Source organism: Solanum pennellii, chromosome 6 (assembly GCF_001406875.1).
Source record: "Solanum pennellii chromosome 6, SPENNV200".
NCBI classification, from domain to species: domain Eukaryota; kingdom Viridiplantae; phylum Streptophyta; class Magnoliopsida; order Solanales; family Solanaceae; genus Solanum; species Solanum pennellii.
The window spans coordinates 49,626,199-49,649,490 of NC_028642.1; the positions used below are offsets into that span (position 1 = coordinate 49,626,199).

At 29.9% G+C, this 23,292-nt stretch overlaps 3 protein-coding genes and 1 long non-coding RNA gene across 9 annotated transcripts; 1 reads left to right on the forward strand and 3 right to left on the reverse strand.

The window, feature by feature from the left end:
* Positions 1 to 1,020: 1,020 nt before the first annotated feature.
* LOC107021839 lies at positions 1,021 to 1,724 on the reverse strand. The gene is made up of 2 exons (XR_001457087.2): positions 1,530 to 1,724; positions 1,021 to 1,408 (listed from the first exon to the last, which is right to left on the reverse strand). It is a non-coding gene; the product is annotated as an uncharacterized LOC107021839 (long non-coding RNA).
* Positions 1,725 to 4,925: 3,201 nt separating this feature from the next.
* LOC107022581 (inositol oxygenase 1-like) lies at positions 4,926 to 8,436 on the reverse strand. The gene is made up of 10 exons (XM_015223174.2): positions 8,164 to 8,436; positions 7,966 to 8,071; positions 7,336 to 7,417; positions 7,046 to 7,250; positions 6,152 to 6,264; positions 5,923 to 6,045; positions 5,724 to 5,793; positions 5,500 to 5,578; positions 5,312 to 5,393; positions 4,926 to 5,162 (listed from the first exon to the last, which is right to left on the reverse strand). Exons 1-10 carry the CDS (start codon positions 8,192 to 8,194, stop codon positions 5,136 to 5,138), a joined length of 918 nt encoding a protein of 305 aa, XP_015078660.1. The 5' UTR covers positions 8,195 to 8,436; the 3' UTR covers positions 4,926 to 5,135.
* Positions 8,437 to 12,561: 4,125 nt separating this feature from the next.
* On the forward strand, positions 12,562 to 15,201 carry LOC107022870 (F-box/LRR-repeat protein At3g58930-like). 2 transcript variants are annotated; one of them, XM_027917715.1, is made up of 4 exons: positions 12,562 to 12,794; positions 13,281 to 13,724; positions 14,357 to 14,747; positions 14,843 to 15,201. In XM_027917715.1, the coding sequence occupies exons 2-3, from the start codon at positions 13,286 to 13,288 to the stop codon at positions 14,431 to 14,433; spliced, it is 516 nt and encodes a 171-aa protein (XP_027773516.1). In that variant the 5' UTR covers positions 12,562 to 12,794; positions 13,281 to 13,285; the 3' UTR covers positions 14,434 to 14,747; positions 14,843 to 15,201. The 2 variants fall into 2 exon arrangements, with proteins under 2 accessions (XP_027773516.1, XP_027773515.1); XM_027917714.1 differs by lacking the exons at positions 14,357 to 14,747; positions 14,843 to 15,201 and having other exon boundaries at positions 13,281 to 14,301.
* Positions 15,202 to 18,944: 3,743 nt separating this feature from the next.
* LOC107023904 (putative late blight resistance protein homolog R1A-10) lies at positions 18,945 to 22,683 on the reverse strand. 5 transcript variants are annotated; one of them, XM_015224746.2, is made up of 4 exons: positions 22,556 to 22,658; positions 22,382 to 22,430; positions 19,407 to 22,014; positions 18,945 to 19,219 (listed from the first exon to the last, which is right to left on the reverse strand). In XM_015224746.2, exons 3-4 carry the CDS (start codon positions 22,010 to 22,012, stop codon positions 19,216 to 19,218), a joined length of 2,610 nt encoding a protein of 869 aa, XP_015080232.1. In that variant the 5' UTR covers positions 22,013 to 22,014; positions 22,382 to 22,430; positions 22,556 to 22,658; the 3' UTR covers positions 18,945 to 19,215. The 5 variants fall into 5 exon arrangements, with proteins under 5 accessions (XP_015080232.1, XP_015080231.1, XP_015080233.1 ...); XM_015224745.2 differs by lacking the exon at positions 22,382 to 22,430 and having other exon boundaries at positions 22,556 to 22,683; XM_015224747.2 differs by lacking the exons at positions 22,382 to 22,430; positions 22,556 to 22,658 and adding an exon at positions 22,431 to 22,549.
* Between the last annotated feature and the right edge of the window lie 609 nt (positions 22,684 to 23,292).

Below are 23,292 nucleotides of genomic sequence, written 5' to 3' on the forward strand. Positions count from 1 at the left end.
TTTTTTTTAAGTTGTATTTATTTTGGGCATAAGCCCTTGTCATTTTTACTTCCCTTGTATTTATTCTTGTATGTTTAGACTAGGACAGGTACGAAAGAAAGAAAATGGGTTAAAAACCCAAAAGCAGGTGGGTCCAAGTTTCGGTCAAGGCGAACAGAACCCGAAAACTTGGACCCAAATCTCTCTCTCTCCCTCTCTCTCTATCTCTCTTTGCTACTTGTTTACGTTGTGTTTTGAATGCCGTTAGCTTAGGGTTAGAAGACTCCAAACCCCCTTCGAAGCGCCTTTCTATTTTATCAAGCTAAAACTAAGTCTTAAAACGATAATGTTTCGAGTTCGTAAAGCTGTTTAGATAAGAATCTTAAGAAAGTTTTAACTTCGAAACAGATTCGCAAAATTGCAAGACAAACAATAAATATTTTAAAAACTTATAAATTCGCCTAAGTAATATTCTAATAAGTTCAAAACAACAAAAGATTCGCAAAAGTTAAAATAAATAGTCAAATAAGTTAATCGCCGGAAAACCGTAAGTTAGCGGGGCGTCTTAGGTGCTTTTTTTTTCGAAACCTTCCTAAGACGCAAATAGGAATCCCGAACCCCTTAAAAGTGTTTCAAAACAATTTTTCTGTTTAAGTTGTTTAGAAACAAGTTTTCTTGATTTTTCTTAAAAAATTAAGTGGCGACTCCTAAAAGTCGAAAATACCCTAAAAATAAAACAAACTCTTTTCAAAAATAACTTTTCGATAAAACATCCTCTTTTTCTTTTTATTAATATTTTTCCTTGCACCTTTTTGCCAAATAAATCAGAAAAACAGGACAAGTAGACCATTTCGCCCTTTTCTTAAACTGTTGTGTTTTTTTTTTTGGGTGTACTGAACAATCGTCCAGAGAAGAAACTTCATATTCTTTGAGTACATTTTGTCTCTCTCTAAATGAATTTAATAGTAGCCTTGTTGATATGCCATAAATATGTGCAGTCTTTATTTTTACACATAATTAAGAAATTTGAAAAGATCACAGTTTCTTCAATTTGAAAGTTATCATAAAAGATCATTTTTCACGTATATAATTGTATGGTAAATTTAATTTGAACAAGTCACAACTCCACGTAAAAAGTAAAACTTGCGGTACAAACACGGTGCCCACAATGTACACATAATAATACTCCTATATTATTCAATCTAAAGAAACCAATAAGTTCCTTCTTTATTGAATAAAACATGTACGTATAATTAATCAAAGTCACACCAATTGCTGATCAAACTTGTTCAATAATTCTGACATGTAGAGATCGAAGAGAAACTTCAACAACCACAGCGGGTACAACAGGTACCTGGGGGTGTTGGTTCACAACACCCCACACAATGAAGACATACAACACGTGGTGAAAATTTGTTTGACGCGAGTTCTGCATAAAGAAAAAAACACAACACTAACTTCAGAAATGAATTTAAAATTTAAACATATGTATCTAATATTATCTGCTTAAATTTATGAATTTGTATTACGTCACATAAATTATTACATACCTCGAGATGCATCGCATGACCATAGTAGCAAGGGAGCTAAGAAAATAGCGTAGATCATAAGTGTAATCATTATGGATTTTATAGAGTTGTTGGAGAGTAGTGCTGCCATATTGCAAACCTTAATTTCTATACCAAAAAAGTAGTACTTTGATAGCTTTAATTTTAGAAATTGTGTTTCAAGCTCAATGCTTTTGGAAGTATTTATATGAATTTTGACCGTGTGTACACAAATACTACAAAGCAAGCAAGTCAATTGACTTTGAAGGATAAAAAAAGGGATAGAAACAAAGGAAAATTCTCAAGTAATTTAATAATAAAGAAAATATTCGTCAAGTCATCTAATCAACTAGACCAAGGAAACTACCTAGTTCCAGCAGAGGCGGACCTAAACTTTAATTTTAATTCATTCAAAATTTTAACATTCTTGATATTGAATGCATTGTGGTGCTAATATTTCGGGTTCATGTCTAATAGTTATTCATCTTTTAGTTAATTTTTGCATATATATATATATATATATTAAAAGTTATGAATTCAAATGAATTACGTAGAAAAAATTAAGTCCGTCAATGAGTAGAAGGTTTATTTAAGCAGGAAAAAAAATGAATCTATATCAATTCTATAAAATACTAAATCAACAATGGGAAATTTCCATGCAATTTATTTTTGTCAATTTATTGACCAAGACCAACTATATTTTCTAACTGGTGTGGTGTGTCTTACACGTCAGGCAGTTTACTTGTGTTTATTTTCGGTACTTTTAATTCAAAAATATATTCCTATTATTAATTTGATTGACTCGATTGATGATCAAATACATTTAGCTTCGAGAAGTTGTTAAATAAACGATGGGAACGTATTTTTTATAGTCTAATTCACAAGATGACTTGACTTTATCGTTTATTTATTACTACTATTTAATTATTTAACAAATTCCATTTGTTATTTGATACCCTTTTCTTTGTTCTCCTTCCAAATAAGTGTGCTTTTTCCCTTTTTCTGTTAATAGGCTTTAGTTTGGGAACTGAAAATGATCAAACTTAATTAATGCATTATAAATTTATAAGTTGGTCAAATATGCTTACTTTTAAATTTTGGGACTGTTTGATAAAGTTAAAGATAACTTAAAATAAGTTTGAATGACCTTTTAATTATTTTTTTAACTTGAAAATGATGACTACTTTTAAGAAGCTACTTTTATAAAGTTAGGTCAAACGGGTTCTTATTCCAGTTGGTTGTTACCTATGGCATACATTGTATTATTAGTCTAAATACTAGTGTTATTATAACTGTTTGCTTAAAAACTGTTGTATGAAATTATTAAAAGTCATTGTTATAACTTATATACTAAATATAAAACCATTTTAAATTTGACGTGTTTTCTTCATATTCCCACTAAACTATCAGTAATTATATTATTACTGCTAAATAATTACCGTTAACTCATTTATTTGTTGTGGTGATGAGCCACGGTTGTTAACCTAAAAGTGATGATCATGAGATTAACACTTAAACGAAAGACATATATTGACTAATTACATCTCCATAGACTCCGGAAGTACATTCACGGGGTTGTTAGTATTCTCACGGCTATCGTGGGAGTTTTCCAACTTTTTGCTTACTAGTACTTTCTTGGAAAAAGAGTAGCAGACTCGTGAAATTTGAAATTCTATAATTAGGGGTTAAATTTGGAAGGTCAAAATGGGGTTAGGACTTAGGTAACAATGGGTCATAACTCGATCCGTCAATTTTTACTAAGTTTTATTAGCTTTGTTTTTTTTTATAAGTTTTTAGTACCTAATAAATTTTTTTTTTTATTGGGTTACATATCAATCCAATTTTTAATGGATTAAAATAGATTAAGCTAACAAATAAGCATGTCAATAATTAACCCAAACCTAAATTGTTCGGTCGAATTGGGCTAGTTAGGTTTGATTTGCCATCCCTATCTGTAAGACTATAACCCTAATTATTTTTTTGATACGCAAGATACATTAATCTGATGCGCGAAAATAAAATTTTTTAGAAATTTGTAAAACTAATAGTGAATAATGATAATAAAAAAAACTAAATGTGGAATTTCTCTCATTTTTCGAATTTTTTTAATTATAGAACTGAAAAGTGACCAATGGGTGTTGTTTCAAGTAGAGAACCCATGATGATTTGCAAAAATAACCCTTTTTAGGTTACCATTTAAATTTTGTCCTTATTTTTAAAAGGAGTGTCAAATATGAATAATGCTATTGGTTGATAAAATATTAAATTGGCATCTAATATCTAAAATAATTTTAATTTATGGATTAACAATTTTACATAGAATTTTCAATTTTCTCAAAATAAATTTATAATACATATATTGGATCCTAAACTTTGCTTCAAAATTTAACTTTGACCTCCAACTTTAATAATGCACAAACAAACACTTTAACTATCCAACTTTTAAATAAATAAACACATGAGTCCTACATAGCACAATACACGTAGGACACCACGTAGGACAAAAAATGACAACATATAGCACATCTGTGTTTATTTGTTCAACTTTATATAAGTTTAAGTGTCTATTTGTGCACATCCAAAGTTATATGGCATAAATGTTATTTGAAACCAAGTTAAAGGACATATTTATGTATTATGCCAATTTTAAACCATAATCTAAAAGGTTTGCGGGTAACAAAACATATAATAATAACAAATTCACGGATTGTCATTTTTTTTAAAAAAAAAGGGTGGGCGGTGGGGGGTTATTCTTAATTAGATATTTATAACTTTATAAATATTTATGATTATTTTAGAACAATAAACTCAACAACCTTTTTTTATTATTAAATTTTATATCCGATCAAAATCATCGATTAAAATGATATGGACTTTGATCTTTTCAAAAAAGGAAAATTTTATTTAAACTAGATCAGGTTTTTAAGCCGCAAGTATTGTTTTAAGCCGTTGATCTAATCAAAACCATACAAAATTTCATGGAATTCCTGTAAAATATAAAGAAGAGAAAAATGAATGGTTAAGACTTTAGAGAGGATACGATTGTCTAATTATTGGCACTGAAAATCTGAAAGAAAAATTACACGAAATTTAGTATTAAATTTGTCCGATTCGACTTGCCAAATTTAGTAGAGGATTGATTTTTTAGGTCACTTAGAATTTTCTTATTTTGTCTTATTAGCTGTTAGGATTTGATTTGCAAACATTAATTTAATTTAATTTAATTTTTAAAGTTAAATTAAATTAGATTAATTTAATAATTAGAAATTAAAATTTAGATGTTCGAATATTATATGAAAAGTATTTATAAATTATATATTTTTTAATATTAATATAATAAAATAATATACCTTAAATATTTTCATTGAACTCTAATTGAAAACACTATGACAATAATTCTGAAACTGAAATTGGGCCATCAACTAAAACAACCACTTTTATTATTGTTTATTAGCTGGATCATATTTTTACATCGCAAAACACTAATACAAAAATACATAAATTAAAGATAAATTTTAAAAAATTAAAAAAACTAGTAAACTATAGACCATTACAGTCTTTATTATTTATTTTCATTTGTCAGCTCTTCCCTATGCTACCATCTCCTCCTCACCATTTCAGCTTTGCTGGGAAATACTGCACAATGTAACATTTCAATCAGTTACAAAAAAAAAAAAAGGAAATTGAATATTACAATTTATTCATATATTTAAAAAAAGATTACTGATTTGAAGGAAAAAATATTTTTGATTTTCTAAATCAACAATTTTAACTAAAATGCTCACCTTTTCAATTAGAGACATGTAGTAAGGCTTGACCTCTTCCACGTTAATCTGAACTTTGCTTTTGCTGTACAAGTCATATTTGCTGTACCACACAATTTTTTAAAAAAATTATAAACTGTTTCTTTTTTTTTTTCTAAAAGTAAAATTAATTAATTAAATAATTAATATTTGGGAATTTTAAATCTTACTTAAAAATATGAAGCCACTTAAGATTTTCCTTATCTTCCTCATTCATTAGTTCCTTGTAAGCTCCAGACTTATGCAGGGCTGCCACATTTGATAAATCATTTAACATTTAGCCACTTATACATAGTTAAATAAAAAAATAAATACGAAAAATAATCTTAAACTTAACGTGAGTTATTGCTTTAATCTCTCAAAAGTCTCAAAGAGTAGCTTATTTTGTCCTTACCATAAAATGAATGATATCTAATGATGAAAAGACCAGCTGATGGCAACGTTGTCCCATTCTCTTTTGCAACCTGTGCATGTGAATAGTAATGACCACAATCGTGACATGTTCTTTTTTTAACTGAGCGTTAGCTAGTATAAATTCAGATTAATCAGATTTTACGAAATATTAAGCAATGAATATGGTGTAAAGAATATACCAAGTACATATAATCATCGTGACCCCATGACATCAACACCTTGTCTAGTCCACAACCCTCAGAGTAAACTCCAAATTTGCTTTTGTAAGCAGTATTATTGTAGTCAGGATTTTCCTTAAAGTACTGGATCAACACCAAAATAGACAAAATAGTACTAATTAACTAAATTTAAATGTGTTTTAATTTAGTGATTAAGGTATTTATTAACTGAGCTAGTAGAAAAGGGAACCTTGGAGTGAACAATAGAGTCATGGAAAGCACAGCCAACAGGGAATGTGTCACCAACAACAGCCCATTGAGGAAGCTCTCCAAAGCTAGGAAGAAGAAGCACTTTCCCCAAGTCTAGCAAAAAAAAAAAATTGTACCATAATCTTAGTTAGTCTCATTTAATTTTAATACAATAATCAGGGGCGGAACTAGGGAGGGATAAGAGGGTTCGGGTAAACCTTTGAATTACACTATCGATACACGATTATAATTTAATTATTTTTGAGAATCTCAGAATAATCGCAGCCACTACAACCTCTGTCGCAATCTTTACAGAGGAGCACTTTGTGCAAACAACGAGGTAAACTCCCACAGTATAATAACGGTGATGTAAACTGCACTAGCTAGACAAATCTTATGCGACAGACTCGAATCAGAAAACATAGAGGAGAGATCGATATCGGGTCATCCGTGTAGATGATGTAGAAATCTCATGTCTAGAATTAGAGAAATCAATGATTTCTCTAATCCTGGACGTGACATATAATCATCAATACGATCTTTGATTTCTCTAATCCTGGACGTGAGATTTCTACATGGTATTAGAGCTTAGTCGCACATAATTTAGAATTTAGTAGTCTAGTCCCGAAGGACTAAAATTAAAATTTTACGTATATATAGTAGATGTTGAACATTCTTTGACCTCTTAGTGTGTTTAGTTTCTATATTTCAAATCACTTATTGAAAATCCTAGCTTGAACATAACTAGTGTATTTCCGCAAGAGGAGTTTGAAGAGAGTGATGTGAACACAACTTTACCTACTCTATCAGACTGGCTGTTTCCAATACACCCTCAGCACAAGTAACAGTAACATTAATACAACGAGTCAAAAAAGAGAATTGAAAAGTATGGTACCATGAATAAGGGCAGTCAAATGGAGCCAATCTTCATCAGGATAGTCTTTCCTAATGGCTTCAGCACTTTGCAACAAGTGTTGAATTTGAGGTTCATCCAAATCAGGGTCACTGTCATCAACCACATCATTCAATAATTCACAGCATTCCCAGATGCTCATTTCTGCTTTGTCCAATTTTGCATATTCAACCCTCATCTTACTTACCTGCAACACATCATAAAGGACAAATCTTAAACAAAAATAAATAAATGAAATACACATTTTTGCTAAACCAAATAAAGTTACTTACATAATCATAGGTTTGATTAAAGTGATTGATCTTGTAAAAATTTTCTACCCCTTGTTGCCTTGCACTTTCAACAGTGTAGTCCCTGTTTTAAATATTGCTACTAGGTCAATTTTGTCACACAAAAAAATGTACATATAGACAACAAGTTTTTATTTTTTTTTTAATCACGAAATTTAGATATGAGCTGTTGGTTTAGTTTATTCTAACACTTGATTGATTAAGAAAATGACACTGAATTAATCTGAAGGGACTTTTTATTTATTCCTTTGTCACATAAATCCATAGAAATTCAGGTATTCAGCGAATCATGTCCTGGCCATAAATATTCTTAACAACATATCCAGTTTAATATCACGAAATATAACATATCCAGTTTAATATCACGAAATATAATGACGTGTACGTAGATTACAGACTTGGTAAACATGTTCATCAAATCAGACACATATTTTTCTCATTTTACCTTTTCCCAATTTTCATATCACCAAAGTATTGTTAGATAGAATTAATTACTTAGTACAAATCTGGAAATAATATAACCTCTGTTATGGGTTTAAACAGAGTATCGTCCTCAATTTCAGTGCGAAAATGTTCTAATTAATTAAGAGAATATTATAGTATAATAGAGACCTAAAATTATGGCCAAATGCATTGGTTTCAGGAACTGCAAATCCATCACCCAATACCAATTCCTTTTGATTCTGAGCATGAATATTCGTTTCATCTGCCTGGATCTCTGAGAAACACGCATTGTTTCAGAAAAAAAAACAATTTTGAAGAACAAAGAAATACTATAATTAAAAAAAAAGCTAAGAAAGAAATTTTTACCAACAGGAAGCTGCTCAATTAGTATAGTCATGGTGAATGAAAAAACAGAGCTAAAATCAAAACTTCAATTAAAAAGAAAAAATTAGTAGTAGTAGTAGTATTAGATAGAGAGAAAAGTAGGCGGTGTGGCTTATTTTAGGTTAAAAAAAATAAGAGAGTATTTATAGCAGCCGGAAAGTCCTTCCCTGCGATTTCGGAGGTTTTGAGTCCTTCCCTGAAAATCGCAAACTTTGTATTGTATACCTAACTCGTTTATTTGTTTTTATATGATATAAAAATATATTGTAATTGATTATAGATAGAAGGTTTCCATTACGTTAGGAACATATAACAAATATATGCTAAGCTGTATCCCAGTACATTTCACATTCTTCCTTCCTTCCTTCTCCCAAGTACAGTATGAGAAGTCAGACCAATTTGCCTCATGCAACTAGCCTACCCATGAAACCCGCTAACCTCCTTATCATATATATATATATATATATATAATTTTATTAATTATCTCAAAATTCATCTTTTACCGTAAAATAATAATTAATTTCATTCTTTAAATTATTAAGAGTCTTAAAAATATTTTTTTTTATTTGACTAAATGAATTTAAATTCACTTTTAATCTTATGACTTCACTTGAGTTCTCATCAAGTTGAGGATTGTACTTTGGTACCGTTAGGGTCCTGTTGAGGATTGTATTTTGATATAGTTAATCAAGGAGTATTTCTGAAATTGTCAAAAACTTAAAAGATGAATTTGACCATTTACGTTAAATTTAAAAGTATTTTCAATATTTTTTTTAAAATTAAATTATTTTGATATTTATTTTATTACTATAATATAAATAGTGTAATAAGTAATCCTAAAAATATTTAATACCTCTAATTAAAAGAGGATAAAATATTTAATGCGTTATACCAAACTAACTCTCAACTTACGTAATAAAATATATAATATTTTGGATTGCGGTAATTCGTTGTCAGTATATTGGTGAGTATAGGGCCCAGCCTGACTCAGCTTTGAGTAGGAGGATACATTATATCTTCTTCGTTACGTACTTCAAGGACGGGTCCCACTTCTTAGGTGGATCGCAGTCAAACCTTTTATTTTAAAGATACTCCTTTTGCCCCGTATTTTTGATAGTTTCTATTTTTAGAGTTAAATTATAAAAATTTTGATTAATATTTTAAGATATATTTTTTTATCATATTAATATATAATAAATTGTAATTTATAATACTTTTCATATAATTTTAAAATATCTAATTTTTTTATTTAAAATATCTAATTAATATAATTTAATTTATCTTTAAAAATTAGTTAAATTGACTTTTGATAAGCACCATATGACAAACATTTCCGGACAAAAGAAATAATATTTACCATTTCTTCACGCCAATTTTCTGGCCGTTAACTATTGGGCCGACAAAATACAAACAAGCCCATTCGACCATAGAATATTTACCGGCAATTTGTGATCACAAGAATTCATGAAATTATGAGAATGACGATATAAATCATATTAAAATAATATTAAATAAGATATATTAATATCATTCCAAAAGATATTTTTAAAATAATGTTGGATAAGAGTGTTAATAATGTTTAATATGAAAAAGCATTTCCCAAATTTCTGATTTCAAAAAAAATGTAAAAGTACAAAGTAGAGAGCCTTCATTTTGCACCTAATCAAATTAATTTAACTCTATTAGAGAGCACTACTTACAATTTGGTACTTCATTTTTTTAAAAAAAACTTTCCATAATGTAGGGGTACATAAATGCAATACCATCCTTGATAATTAATTTTTAATTATTAATTTTTACTCTTCTTAGATGGAATTACAATGGAGATTTTCTTTCTAATTAAGATATTTTCCGTAAGTTGAATTATTGTGATCAATCTAAACTAATCTTGCCACTTTTAACGTATGTATGTTTAATCACAATGTAGAATAAATTAGATTCACCAGAAAATCATAATAGAAGTATAATAAAATCTTTAAAGCACATATCACAATGTTGGTCACATTTTCTAAAAAAAACTAAACATCAAAAAACCAAATCACTAGTTCAATTTGGTTGCGGGTTGATTATTTTTAATTGAAATCAAATCAATTCAAATATAATTGAATTTTTTTCCAATACCATACCAAGTCAAACCAAATCACTAATCGATTTCTTTTTTCGATTTGATTCGATTTGTAATTTGATTCGATTTTCAATTCAATTTTATACGCCCCTAAATATAACCATTACATAGTTTAAACATATGCATTTATCATAATTATAACTCATGTTTAATCAATTAATCATTTATGTATTACATTAAGCTATATTATTACAACATATTTGACCGTAACATAATTTTTATATGAAGTGACTAATAAAACACATTTAATTCATGCAAAAGTTGAAAATATTTAGTCAAATATCATTATTTTTTTCAAATTATATATATATATATATATATGAATTTTAAGAAATATATAACTTTTGAAAATATTTAATCAGTTAGCCGTGTATATAATATTATACAATAATCAGTTAGCCGTGTATATAATATTATACAAAAAAGGCATAAAATATCAATCAACTATATAAATTGATAATTACTCTTCTATATTTCATGCCTAAAATAACCTCAACGTCAACCTTTTTTATTTTATGTTGCGCTCATTTTTAACGGACTATATCATAACCTCAATTAATAAATTCATCAATAACATGTTACTATCCTAATTAGCTATCCTAAAAATTAATTAAAATAATTGAAAAGACCAAATTTCCACCAGCTTTACCCAAATTTACTGGTGGGGCTTTTGGGTGGGTTAGATTTTTTTAATTATTTTTTATTAATTGTTAGTGTAGCCATAGGATAGTGATACATGATTAATTTGTTAATTGACATTATGATTTAGTTTGTTACAGACGAGGATAAATAGAGACAAAAGGTTGATGTTGAGCAAAGAGATATCCAGGATTTCAAAAGAATGGGTGCAGTATTACGAAAAAAATGTATCTAATTAAATATAAATTTGATCAATTTGACCTTTACGTTCTTAATATTGGACCGTTAAATTTTAAAATTTACCGGCCAACATATATATTATTACTAGTTTTATATTTTAATATACACATTTTATTTAATTATATAAAAAATTTACAGTGCTATTTTTTTAGGAATTTCCAATGCAACACACTTGAAAATTTTGAAAAACTAAAGAAAAAAAATAAAATCATTCAAATGTCAAAAGTGTTACTGATTTGGCTTATCAAATTTTAATTTTGACCTTCAACTTTCATAATGCACAAACAGACACTTTAACTATCCAACTTTTAAATAAATAAACACATGAGTGCTACATGGAACAATACACGTAGGACAAAAAATGACATGTAGGATGACATGTGGAGGGACATGTGTGTCTATTTGTTCAACTTTATACAAGTTTAAGTGTCTATTTGTGCATATCCAAAGTTGAAGGGCATAAATGTAATTTAAAACCAAATTAAAGGGCACATTATGTATTATGCCGATTTTCAAAATGCAACTTTCCTTATAAGAAATGGTCATTGAATTTTACGTTTTTAAGATATTGATATTCAAACAAGACACTTTATATATATATTGGTGTCCCATATCAACTCTTTTAAGGGATGAGTGATGTATTGGTATCTTAATTACATGTGTGATTCTCCATTTTTGAGGTTGAGTTATTAGATTATCATTTGCTTATTCACCATTGAATTATTATTTGAAGCATTCTCATACTAATGTTATTGACTGCTAATAAACTGTCTATGTCTCGACCTCTAGATTTCTTTTGTTTTTTGTTAGTTCAATCAGGTGTATTATAGCATACCAAATAAATCAGACTTTTCAAGCTGCAGAGCATTGTGCAGGAGTATGAAAACATGAGTTCATCATTTCAAGTTTAGCCTATTGTAATACTTATAATTTTTTTTTTGGGATGCACGTTCCCAAGAAAGTAGTTACTTAATAAATGTGAAACTTAATTTTGATATTTATATTGTAATTTAATTTTTACCTGCATTTTAATTTTTTTCCCATGTGTATCCATTTTGTGACAACTTAAAAAAATATGGTGTTTGAAATTAATTTTCAGTTGATTCATGCATGCATTTAACAATTGAACTAAATTAGTATTTAATTCTTTAATTTAATAATTGTGGTTTGGCTACCCAATCACAACAATATCAAAGATTGGCTATACTCATGGGATTACATGTAAGAATCTAATTTTAAAATAAAAATAAAAATTCTAAACATGCCTCAGTATATTAGGAAAATCAATGAAATTAATGTCTCATAAAATAAAGATAAGTATGAAATTACACAATATTTTCCTTCATTGATAATCATAAGTTATTTAAGGCTTTGAAATATTCAGAAATGTATTAAATTACACGATATTTTCCTCAATTGATAATAATAAGTTATTTAAGGCTTTGAAATATTCAGAAATTTGATTGAGCAGTCCAGTCTTTTTGGTACGTATCTCCAAAATTTGATTCAGAAATTCTCATTATCTTTTAGGGCTTTGTAGCCGGGAAACGCCATTTCCGGCCATCCGTTATATTGTTGCTCAAATCCCAGCTCCGATAACTGTGTTCTGGTGAGGGCTTGCGTCCAATTTTTTTTTTTTTTTTTGAGTTTCAAACTAAAAAATTACTGTACGATTTTACCAAAACTGTCCCCTGTATTATTAATTGATGCAAAGATTACAGCATATTAATTTTATCCATCCGTGTATTATGAAATTGCTGCTGCTTGATTTACTGGTTGAATGCTGATTTAAAATTTCCTCTAATTTATTTTTCTGAAATGACGATTGCTCTGATTGTGAATCATTTTGCTATTCTGAAATTCCTTTATTTTTTTGAATTTTACTTTGAGTAACTTTTAAGCTGTAATTGCTAATCCATCAAGTTGTATGGAGTTTCGAAATGACATAATACATAAATTTGCTCTTTTAACTTGACATTGACATCATTTTTTTGTGAAGTGATACAATTTTCTGAAATAGCCCAGTCCCTTGTACTCTTACTTTGACATCAGAATAAAATCAACTAAATGTGTAGTTTAATGTATTAATTTTCAGGAAAGATGGCGACTCGAGTAATGGATCAAATCTCTCAACTACCTGACCGTATTTTGCTGCACATACTATTCTTCCTACCTGGGAAAGATGCAGCTCAAACTAGTGTGCTCTCCAAGACATGGCTGAAAGTCTGGAATTCGCTTCCTCTATCTACATTTGATTTCAGTCAAAACATTTCCATATGTAAACTCCTGTCTACAGAAAAAGAGGAATCGGAACAAGTTGATGTAAGAGATGCTTTTCTAAATATTATAGACGGTTCATTGGTAAATCTCCGTGTCCAAAAAGCAATAATAGAGAAATTCAGGATTTTTCTTAAACTGTCATATCTAAGAAATGTGTGTTGCATTGATGAATGGATAAGATTGGCTACCAATAACTGCATCAAAGAGTTAGATGTTCATATTAAGCGCCAGTATGAAGAAGACCAGTACAGTTTGCCAGGTACAACATTTACCGCTAAATCACTCATTTTTCTGAGATTAGGAGGTTTTAAGCTAGAGTGCCCTCTCATTGTTGATCCTATTAAGCTTACTAAATTGAGAGAGATGTCACTAACTGATGTTTTTTTGGAGGAAATTTGTTCTGCTTGTCCAGCTGTAGTAGATCTAAGTCTCATCAGGTGTGAAGGAGTAAAAATCTATTGATATCTGATCTCCCCAGACTTATAAAGCTTACAATACATCAAGCAAATGAAATAACTTGGGAATGTAGAAGTATCCGGATTCAAGCTGTTAATCTTCAAAGTCTATATTACAGAGGATGTAACAGCAAGTTAAAGTTTGACGTGACTACTTTCAAGATTCTGAAAGAATTAAGCATAACATTTGAGCTGATTACTGATCTGGATGTAGAAAATCTTGTTTCTGAACTACCCCTTTGTTGAGAAATTAGAATTGAACTTTTGTTTCAAGTTGACGACGCTTAGATTTTCCAGTCGTATGCTTAAACAGTTAACATTCCGTTCTGGCAAGAGTCTAAAGGAAATTGTGGTCGACACTCCAAACCTGATCCATTTTGAATATGGTGCTCGTAAATTGCCTGACATATTCTCTATGACAACATCTTCTCTGCAGGAATGTTATCTCAAATTAATGCCCATTCATCATCTAAGCACGAGTTGGTTTCAAAATTTGAAGGAATATCTATCTAGATTCAAACAACTAAATTTACTTTGATCTGTCTATAGATTCAACGACTGTAAGTGTCTGAATTCCATTTTCCCTTTAATTTGTTAATGTTTAGTTTTTGTGACATTTGATTATCTTTTTTTGTCATTGATGATCAAGAATACATTCATCATGGAAGAAGTGAATGGAACGTTGTCCTGGCCACTATTGGTTGTCAAACATGTGAAATAAGGGAAGTTTTTATGGAGTCTCTAAATTTTGAAGCTCTGTTAGATGGTCTGCTTTGGACTTGTCATCCAGAGATAGAATCAGGGAGCACAATGAGGATTTTACACAGGTGAATTTGATTTTCCCGTCTTTGATTTTGTTTATATATATATATATAGTACAAAGAATATGAGTGTTGTGATTCTTGTTCTGTTTTCGGTATAGTTTTTGAGGGAGAAACTAATGCAAAGAGAGATTGCTCCTGTGTGTTGTGACTCGAGTAGTATCAAATGCTGGAGGCACTTACCTTAAAGAAATTGAAGTTGAGAGCTCTACTAGAAAGTATGGGAATCCTTCTTCATCGTCTCAAGTCTCAACCGTTTGTTTCAAACTCACATGGTAGAATATGAGCATGCCATGCACGTGAACAGTAATTTAAAGTATAATTCTTCATAGTTTTTGGCAGTCTGATTACAAGAACTTGTAATTTCTAACATAAATTCACCTTATCAAGGGGTATAAGATTAATAATTTAGGCCTATAGTGACCTTCAAGTATATATATGATTCATACTAATTAGTCTACAGTGATCTTCAAGTATATACACGATTTATACTAATTGGTGTTGTTATATATATAATATATATATCTTAATTGCATTAACGTGCTGGCATGTTAACACCTTCAACGTCGATGACCATAGGCGGGTAATCTTCAGGATCAAGGCTTTCTTCATTCATCTCCACCACATAGTCGGGTGACTCAATGCCTTTAAAGATGGCGCATGTCTTAGGCTCCAAAATTGAAGGGCTTTATCTTAAATTTTTTTCACTAATAAAATAAAAAATATTTTAATTTGTTTAGTAACATTAAAGAATGTTTAGAAACGTTAAAGAATGTTTTTTTTTAATGGATCAAATTTTAAATTTAACTTCAACATATAATATGTTTAAAATCAGAAGATTAAAAAATATTTTGATATATATATATACCTTTAGTTTAAGATCATAAAAAATTAAAAAAAATTATTAAAAAAAAGAATTAACTTGAATCTTAAATAAGAAAAGAATAAATTAAAATTTAGGCCTCCAGGTTATTTTTCGCTCTAAAGCCACTAATTACTTTAAGCTGCCATTGCAGGTAGCTGCCAGTGATAAGTGCAAAGGAAGCTATACGGTTCCACCTATTAACAAACCATGCGCAAACCGTTCAATTAAATTCAAAATCCACAAATTATATCGGTTAAATGTTTGATTATTTCATTTTAATGCAGGTCAAAGATGGCTAAAACTACAAAGAATAGCTACACTTACCGCCAGAATCACTCTCATATTTGCAATATATTCTCAAATATTACTTGATAAATAACTATGTCAAATATGTGAGTTAACTTAAGCTAGGCGTGTATATATATATCTATATATATATATACTAGATATGAGACCTGAGTCAGCACGGATCCAATACATATTTTTTTGTCTCAATTTATGTGATATGATAACTCTGTTTTTTCATAAATCTTTTAAATAATTTGAATTGTCAATTATTGTTACTTATAGTACTTACTTTTTTACATGATACAAATAGAATTTGAGAAATTATTCAAATTTGAAGTTATTAATTACTTTAATTTATAATATCTTTTTACATAATTTTGCTGAAATGATATATATTTTTTTATTTTTCAATTTATGCAGCATATATTTAAATATTTTAAATTACTAATTATTATAATTTGTAGTACGTCTTATGTAATTTTATTAATGTGATTTATAATATCTTGACGTAATATTTAATCATATATATAATATTAAAAATTGCATCTATTCAAATTCATGTGACAATAATAAAAATTCAAGAGTCAATTAATTTTTTTTCAAAAGTCAATTAAAAGTATTTTTAATTAATAATTATTGTGATTTATAGCATATCTTATGTAATTTTTAATAATATATATCGTTACACCTATTTAAATTCATGTGACAATAATAAAATTTTAAGAGTTAATTAAATTTTTTTTTAAAAATGTCTTTATAAAATTTGTACCACTGAGATATTTTGTAACTATAAAATATAAATGAAGTAATTAAATTTTAAAAAGCTAATTGCCACAAAAAAAACGAAGTGAAGAGAATTAAAAGGAGAATTTATGAGGAACAAATTAAAAAAGGAAATGAGAATAGTTTGAAATGGGTCATGTGTTAAAAAGAAGTTATAGGGCCCATATTTTTCGGCTGACGTAAAACAAAAAGGGAAATGTGGTGTGCTTTTATGTCCAATAAATAAGAAAGTGCACCAACAAAGCAGTTAAGTATAATGATATTTTGCATAACATTTAGTAAATTACTACATTGCCCCTGGCTAGGGAAGCATGCAGGTTGACGAACAACTGCTTCCCTAGCCTTTTCTACATAGTAGTAAAGCATAACATTTAGTAAACTACTACATTGCCCCTGGCTAGGGAAGTATGCATGTTGACGAACAACTGCTTCCCTAGCCTTTTCTACATAGTAGTAATAAAGTAAAGTAATAGTAAAATACTCTTTCCGTTCCGAATTATTTGTCAGTTAATTTAATTAATTTTCAAAGTTAAATTAGATTACATTAATTCGATATATTAAATAAAAAAATTAGATACTTTAAAACTATATAAAAAGTACTATAAATTGCATTTTTTTACACATTAATATGATGAAAAATATATCTTAAAATGTTAGTCAAAATTTTTATAATTTCACTCTAAAAATAGAAATATATGATAAATAATACCGAACGGAGGGAATAATATATATGCACAATTTTGAGGGATAAATTAATAAATTGTCTTCCATAATTTTGTAAGGAATGTGTAAAGAAACTGACAAACTAAATTTGGAAGGTTTGAGTTCACTACTCTTAAATGGTCTCTTTTGAAATTAGTGCTATACCCGTTTTTAAATTTAATAAGTTCAAAGTTTAAGTTTACGTTTACGTTTAACTTTAAGTTTATTTTATATTGAAAGTGTAAAAAGAAATTAGACAAACGGATTATTGAAAATATAATTGTAGGTTCCACTTGATCTACAATTATATTTTATATTAAAAGTGTAAAAGGAAATTAGACAATTGGATTATTGAAAATATAAATAAGTTTATTTTATATTGAAAGTGAAAAGAAATTAGACAATCGGATTATTGAAAATATAATAAAATTTATTTTATATTGAAAGTGTAAAAAGAAATTAGACAATTGGATTATTGAAAATATTATTAAGTTTATTTTATATTGAAAGTGTAAAAAGAAATTAAGTTTATTTTATTTTAAATTTAAATTTAAGTTTATGTTATATTGAAAGTGTAAAAAGAAATTAGACAATCGGATTATTGAAAAGGGAAAAGTCTCAAATATGCCATCGAACTTAAAAAAAGGTTCATTTATGCTATCAGTTAAAATTTTAGCTCATTAATTCCATTACCGTTAAAAAAGACTCATTCATGCCATTATTTTTTAACAAAAAATTTATAAAATTATTTTTGATACGTGGCCAAATGGTCTTAACCCTATTTTGAGTTTATGAATTGATCGATTATTTAAAATAATGAATGATAATATAATAATATAATATAACTGGTCAAGTGGGACCTAATTTTCCCCCTTCAAATTAAATTAATTTATTACTAACCTTTGTTGCATTTTTAGTCTATGTCCGAGGTACCCATTCTCTCTCACAAGTATATAAAATAATGATAATTCCTAATTCCTCTTAGATGCTTTTTAAAAAATTTCTAAAGAAAAAGAAAATTAATAATCTATCCTTCAATTTGTTAGTTCCTATTTCTTAAAAATTAGTTTGTTTGAAAAAAGATGTCTACTTCCTTTTTAACGATTCTTTACTTTTAATTTTTCACATGACATATTTAAGAGTTAAGATAAATAGTATTTTGATACATTTAATATATCTTTGATTCAAGCCACAAAATTAAAAATATTTTTCTACTTTCAAAAATTTCGTGTTAAATCAAAATAAGACAGACGAACTAAACTCAACAATTACTAAAGCAATTGTTTGTAGTAGTTGATCTCATCCCAATTCTTAGATTAATTCTTTGATCTCATGTTGGACAATTTATAAATTTTGAACTAACTTTGGGTAAGGTTACTACGTACCTAATTATATATACGATCGAAGTGTATATGAGACAATTAATACGGTTATGTCTTCAAATAATATCATATGTATTAAATTGAATTGACTGTGGAAGGTTATCAACATAAGGAAAGTTTGGTTTGCAAGAATGGTTATAAAATTTCTTTAATCTATTATTCTTAATGAGCCACATACAAAAATTCTATAACCATGAATTTTTAAAGAGTAGTAAATAAATCAGAGTACTCAAACTCGTCTGGAAATGACAATGTAATTCTAGTGATATAATGTTTAGCTTGCAAAATTAAAGAGCAACACAACCTACATAACAATCAGGTCCTTTGAACATTGTTATAAGGAACATAAAAGAGACTTAACTTGCAGAATGAACAAGTTACAAGTGATCTCTTCTTGTTAGAGAGTCGAGTCGAGTCAATCATACGCACGCCATTTTCTCCACAACTTTGTTAATCACCTGTCAACAGCAGAAGGAACTCATTTATGATTCTTGAATCAGATCAATGATGTCCAAAGGACAATATTAACATTCCTAAGTTGGTCGGAGACTTCCTTGACTATATCATGAGACAGTTTTGAAAGTAAAACAAAGCACATAACATAGATATAGGTAACAATAACTTTTGAAACAGTACGAGTCTTACGGATGATTATAGATGAGGACACTAAGACATTCATTCCCTATGCTCTCCTGTTCTTCTTGAATGTTTTTGCCTGATGTAGCAGCGGATATACTGCATTTATGCAACTCTATTGATTCCAAGGTACATATGTCCCCAAAGTCTTGAGGGATTTCCTCCAGGTTCATGCATCTTTTCAGAAATAGGCGTTGCAGCTTTGGGAAGTTAACACTACCAGCTTTCCAGTGCTTCAAACCTGTCCAACTGATTAGGAGGAACTTAAGTTGCTTGAAATTCTCTTCATCGTTTAACATCCATACATCACCAAGAAATCCGTTGTCTTTAATTTTAAGCACCTCGAGGTTTGGCAATGTTATAATATTTGCCATGTCTTCCCATGGTAAACTAGTGCAACTTAAAGTCAACCTCTTCAGTGATGCAGGCAAAACATACTTACTTGGGATTTGAGAAGGTTGTATCCCGTCATCCCTGTACTTCAAGATTTCAAGTTTTTCTAAACAGGAAAGGCTATTTAGGCGCTCTCTCTTCATTTCCATCAGATAATTTCCAATAATCTTCAGCTTTTTAAGATTGGGAATAGCAGAAAATAATTCACAAGTGCAGCTACTCAAAGCTAGACGAGAGAGTTCCTGTAGATTTTGTAGCTTGTTTGATGGAATAGGGAAAGAAAAGAAGTCACCGATATGAAGATGCCTTAGGTTTCTCATTTGCCAAATTCCCTCAGGAATGGTTGGAGGTAATAAACCTGCAACTCCGTAACCAAGAATGAATGTCTGCAGATTATAAAGCTTTGACACTGACCAGTGAATATTATCATAACAAGTGAATTGAAGGTATCTGAGTTGTACTAATTTTGTTATCTCAAGTGGGAACGTTGGAAATGTATCATTTAGGATTGCTAACACTCTTAGCAATTTGAAGGACACCAAAAGAGGAACTTGTTTAGAAAGTTTTTGAAATCCATCGAAGAAGTGCAATGTTCGGATGATACTGGATAGCTTCCAAAAAGCAGCCTGATTGTGTGAATGGAAACAGTAGCGACGAGTACTTCTAAGCTTCTCTGCCGAAGGATTAGTGGCTTCATGAATTCTAGTAACCTCTAGGAACTTCTCTTTCTCGGCTTCTCTTAAAATCAAATCACGAATCAGATCATGGACACCACATGTTTTTGCCTCACCATCAAAACTCCTGTTTCTAACCATTACCAGATTCCTGCTAACAAGATCCTCCATACAATCTCTTCCGACTAATTCATCTGATATAAAACCCTCAGAAATCCATAAGTTGATCAATCTAACAATGTTAACAACACTGTCTTCGGGAAAGACTCCCATGTAAAGGAAACATGGTTTAAGATGATCAGGTAAGTAATTGTAACTCATAGCAAGCACTCCTAGACATATATCTGATTCATCAGCAACAACTTTACTTACACTTTTGGAAACATCGTTCCAACTTTCTCGTGTTCTAGAAATTTTAGAGAGATGTCCCGCTACCACTAGAAGAGCTAAGGGCAGTCCTTGGCATCTTTGTGCTATTTGTTCTCCAATATCCTCCAATTCAGGAGGACATGCATGTTCTACCCCAAACACTCTGTCACGGATTAACTTCCAACTATTATCCGAGTTTAAGAGGTTCATTTTATGAGGATTGCTATCAGGATCTGCATGAATAGCAACCTCTTCTTGCCTACTAGTCAAAATAATTCGGCTCCCATTGTTATCATCTGGAAAAGTTCTTGTCATAAGATCCCAGACCTCACTACTCCAAATATCATCCATTACAACAAGATACCTCCAACCCTTTAACTTCTTGTATATCATATCCATCAACCGATCAATATTAGACTCTTCATTGGTCTCGTCTGAAGTAGAACGAAGAATGTCCAACAGCATACCTCTTATCCGATACTCTTGAGATACAGTCACCCAAATATGGATGTCAAATCGATTCCTAGTTTCAAAATCATCAAATGCCTTTCTAGCAAGAGTGGTTTTTCCTATTCCCCCCATTCCTAAAATGGGGATAATCTCTCGACTTAATGTTGGCCCTTTTAGTCTTCTGATTATTCTCACGAGGTCATCTTCAAGACCCACGACAATATTTTCTGGATTTAGTTTTGCAATATTTCTAGATGAATGACCAGGCAACAAATCCTCATTTGTAGTAGAATCATCATAGCCTTGAACTTGATTTGTACCAAAACTAATGCCCATCACATTACTCTTCACAGCATCAATCTTTTTTACAAATGGTAGCAACGTTTTGCGTATTGCCTTTCTTTCCCTTGTTGCATCAATCTTTCCTACAAGCGTTCTCAAGAAAGTCTTGGATAATCCCTTTTTTTTCATTATTCCATACATGATCTTTAGTTCAATCACATCTTCTGCTTTTTCGACTTCCATTCTAATCTCTCTCTCCAACTCTTCAACCTTTCTACAATGTTTTTGCCTTCTCTTGCTAGTGCTCTCAAGAAAGTCTTGGAAACATTCAAGACTATCATGGACAGAGTCCACCATTCTTCTTGTTTCATCACTTATCAAATGTGGTTTTCGCTGCACGAGTTGCTCCAAAGATCGTACCAGAGAAATCACAGCAGCATTAGCCATCTCTATGTAAACAAAAAACATCAATTTAGTAGAGCAGCAGCATTACCTGTTGTATTGTGTAGTTACTTAAACTTTACTGAATTCTATCACAATTCACAAACAATTCCGTGTAATAATGTAGTTACCTTAAAAAATTAGTTATTATTTAATAACAATATTTCATCTTTTACCCTACTTTTTTTTGTATATAGTAATTCTACCCTACCCCTTTCTTCAAATTGATGATCCTGTCATATTTTGTAGAACAGAAAACGATACAATCTATCCAAACGTTATATACATTAAAACAATACGATAGTGAAACATATATAACAACAATCCAAACTGAGTACAAATTAGATTTGTAATTTGTAAAAGTCAAGTACTTACCTAAGTTTAGCTGGTTAGAAACTATTTAATACTTGTACATAAAAAAAACCTGTAAAAGTTCAAAATCAAGGCTGCAGTTTGTTGGTAAGAACTAAGTAGAGAAACTGAGAAATCAACAAACCAAATCTCCCAAATCAAGAACAAATTAATCTGCAAAACTTGACTTGTTCAAACCTGAAAATAAAAGCCACTGATGTATTTTGTCCTCTGCTGGTGCATAAAGAAATCTCCACCATTTGTTTGTTAAAGGGATACATTAGCCAATTTTGGGAAATGAGTCAACAAGTCTTTTTCCTATAATTTTTTTTTAAATACTTCTCCGAAATTTAACTGGTGACCATAATAGTTCTTTTCTTATAATTAAAACTGAATTTTATCTAATTTTTAATTAAAATTCAACTTGACTTTTATGTAATCAGACGAACAGAAATAAGAAGGAACATCTCCAAATACGTGTTAGGACCGAAAATAAGCAGGTGTAAACGCGGAAGCTAGCAATGCAAATCTCGAAAGACCACGAGTAAGAAGACAACGAGAAATATACCAAAAGACACAAAGATTTAACGTGGTTCGGTCAATCGACCTACGTCCACAAAGGAGATGAGCAATCCACTATAAATATGAGAGTACAAATACAGAGGGAAACAACCTCAACCAAATCACTCGGAATACATGGGAGGTTCACACAAGTGATAACATATCAAGCTTGTGACCCATAAATTCTCCCCCTAACGAAAACTCTCAAAGCCCTTAAGACTACATTGTGAATGCTGATTAAGTTAGGAGGAACATGCCTCTATTTATAGAGTCCTAAACCTTTTCCTACAAGAAAAGGATTAGTCAATCCAAAACCTTTTCCTACAAGGAAAACCTATTTATGGTAAGAAATTTAGGGCAAATAAAACCCAACA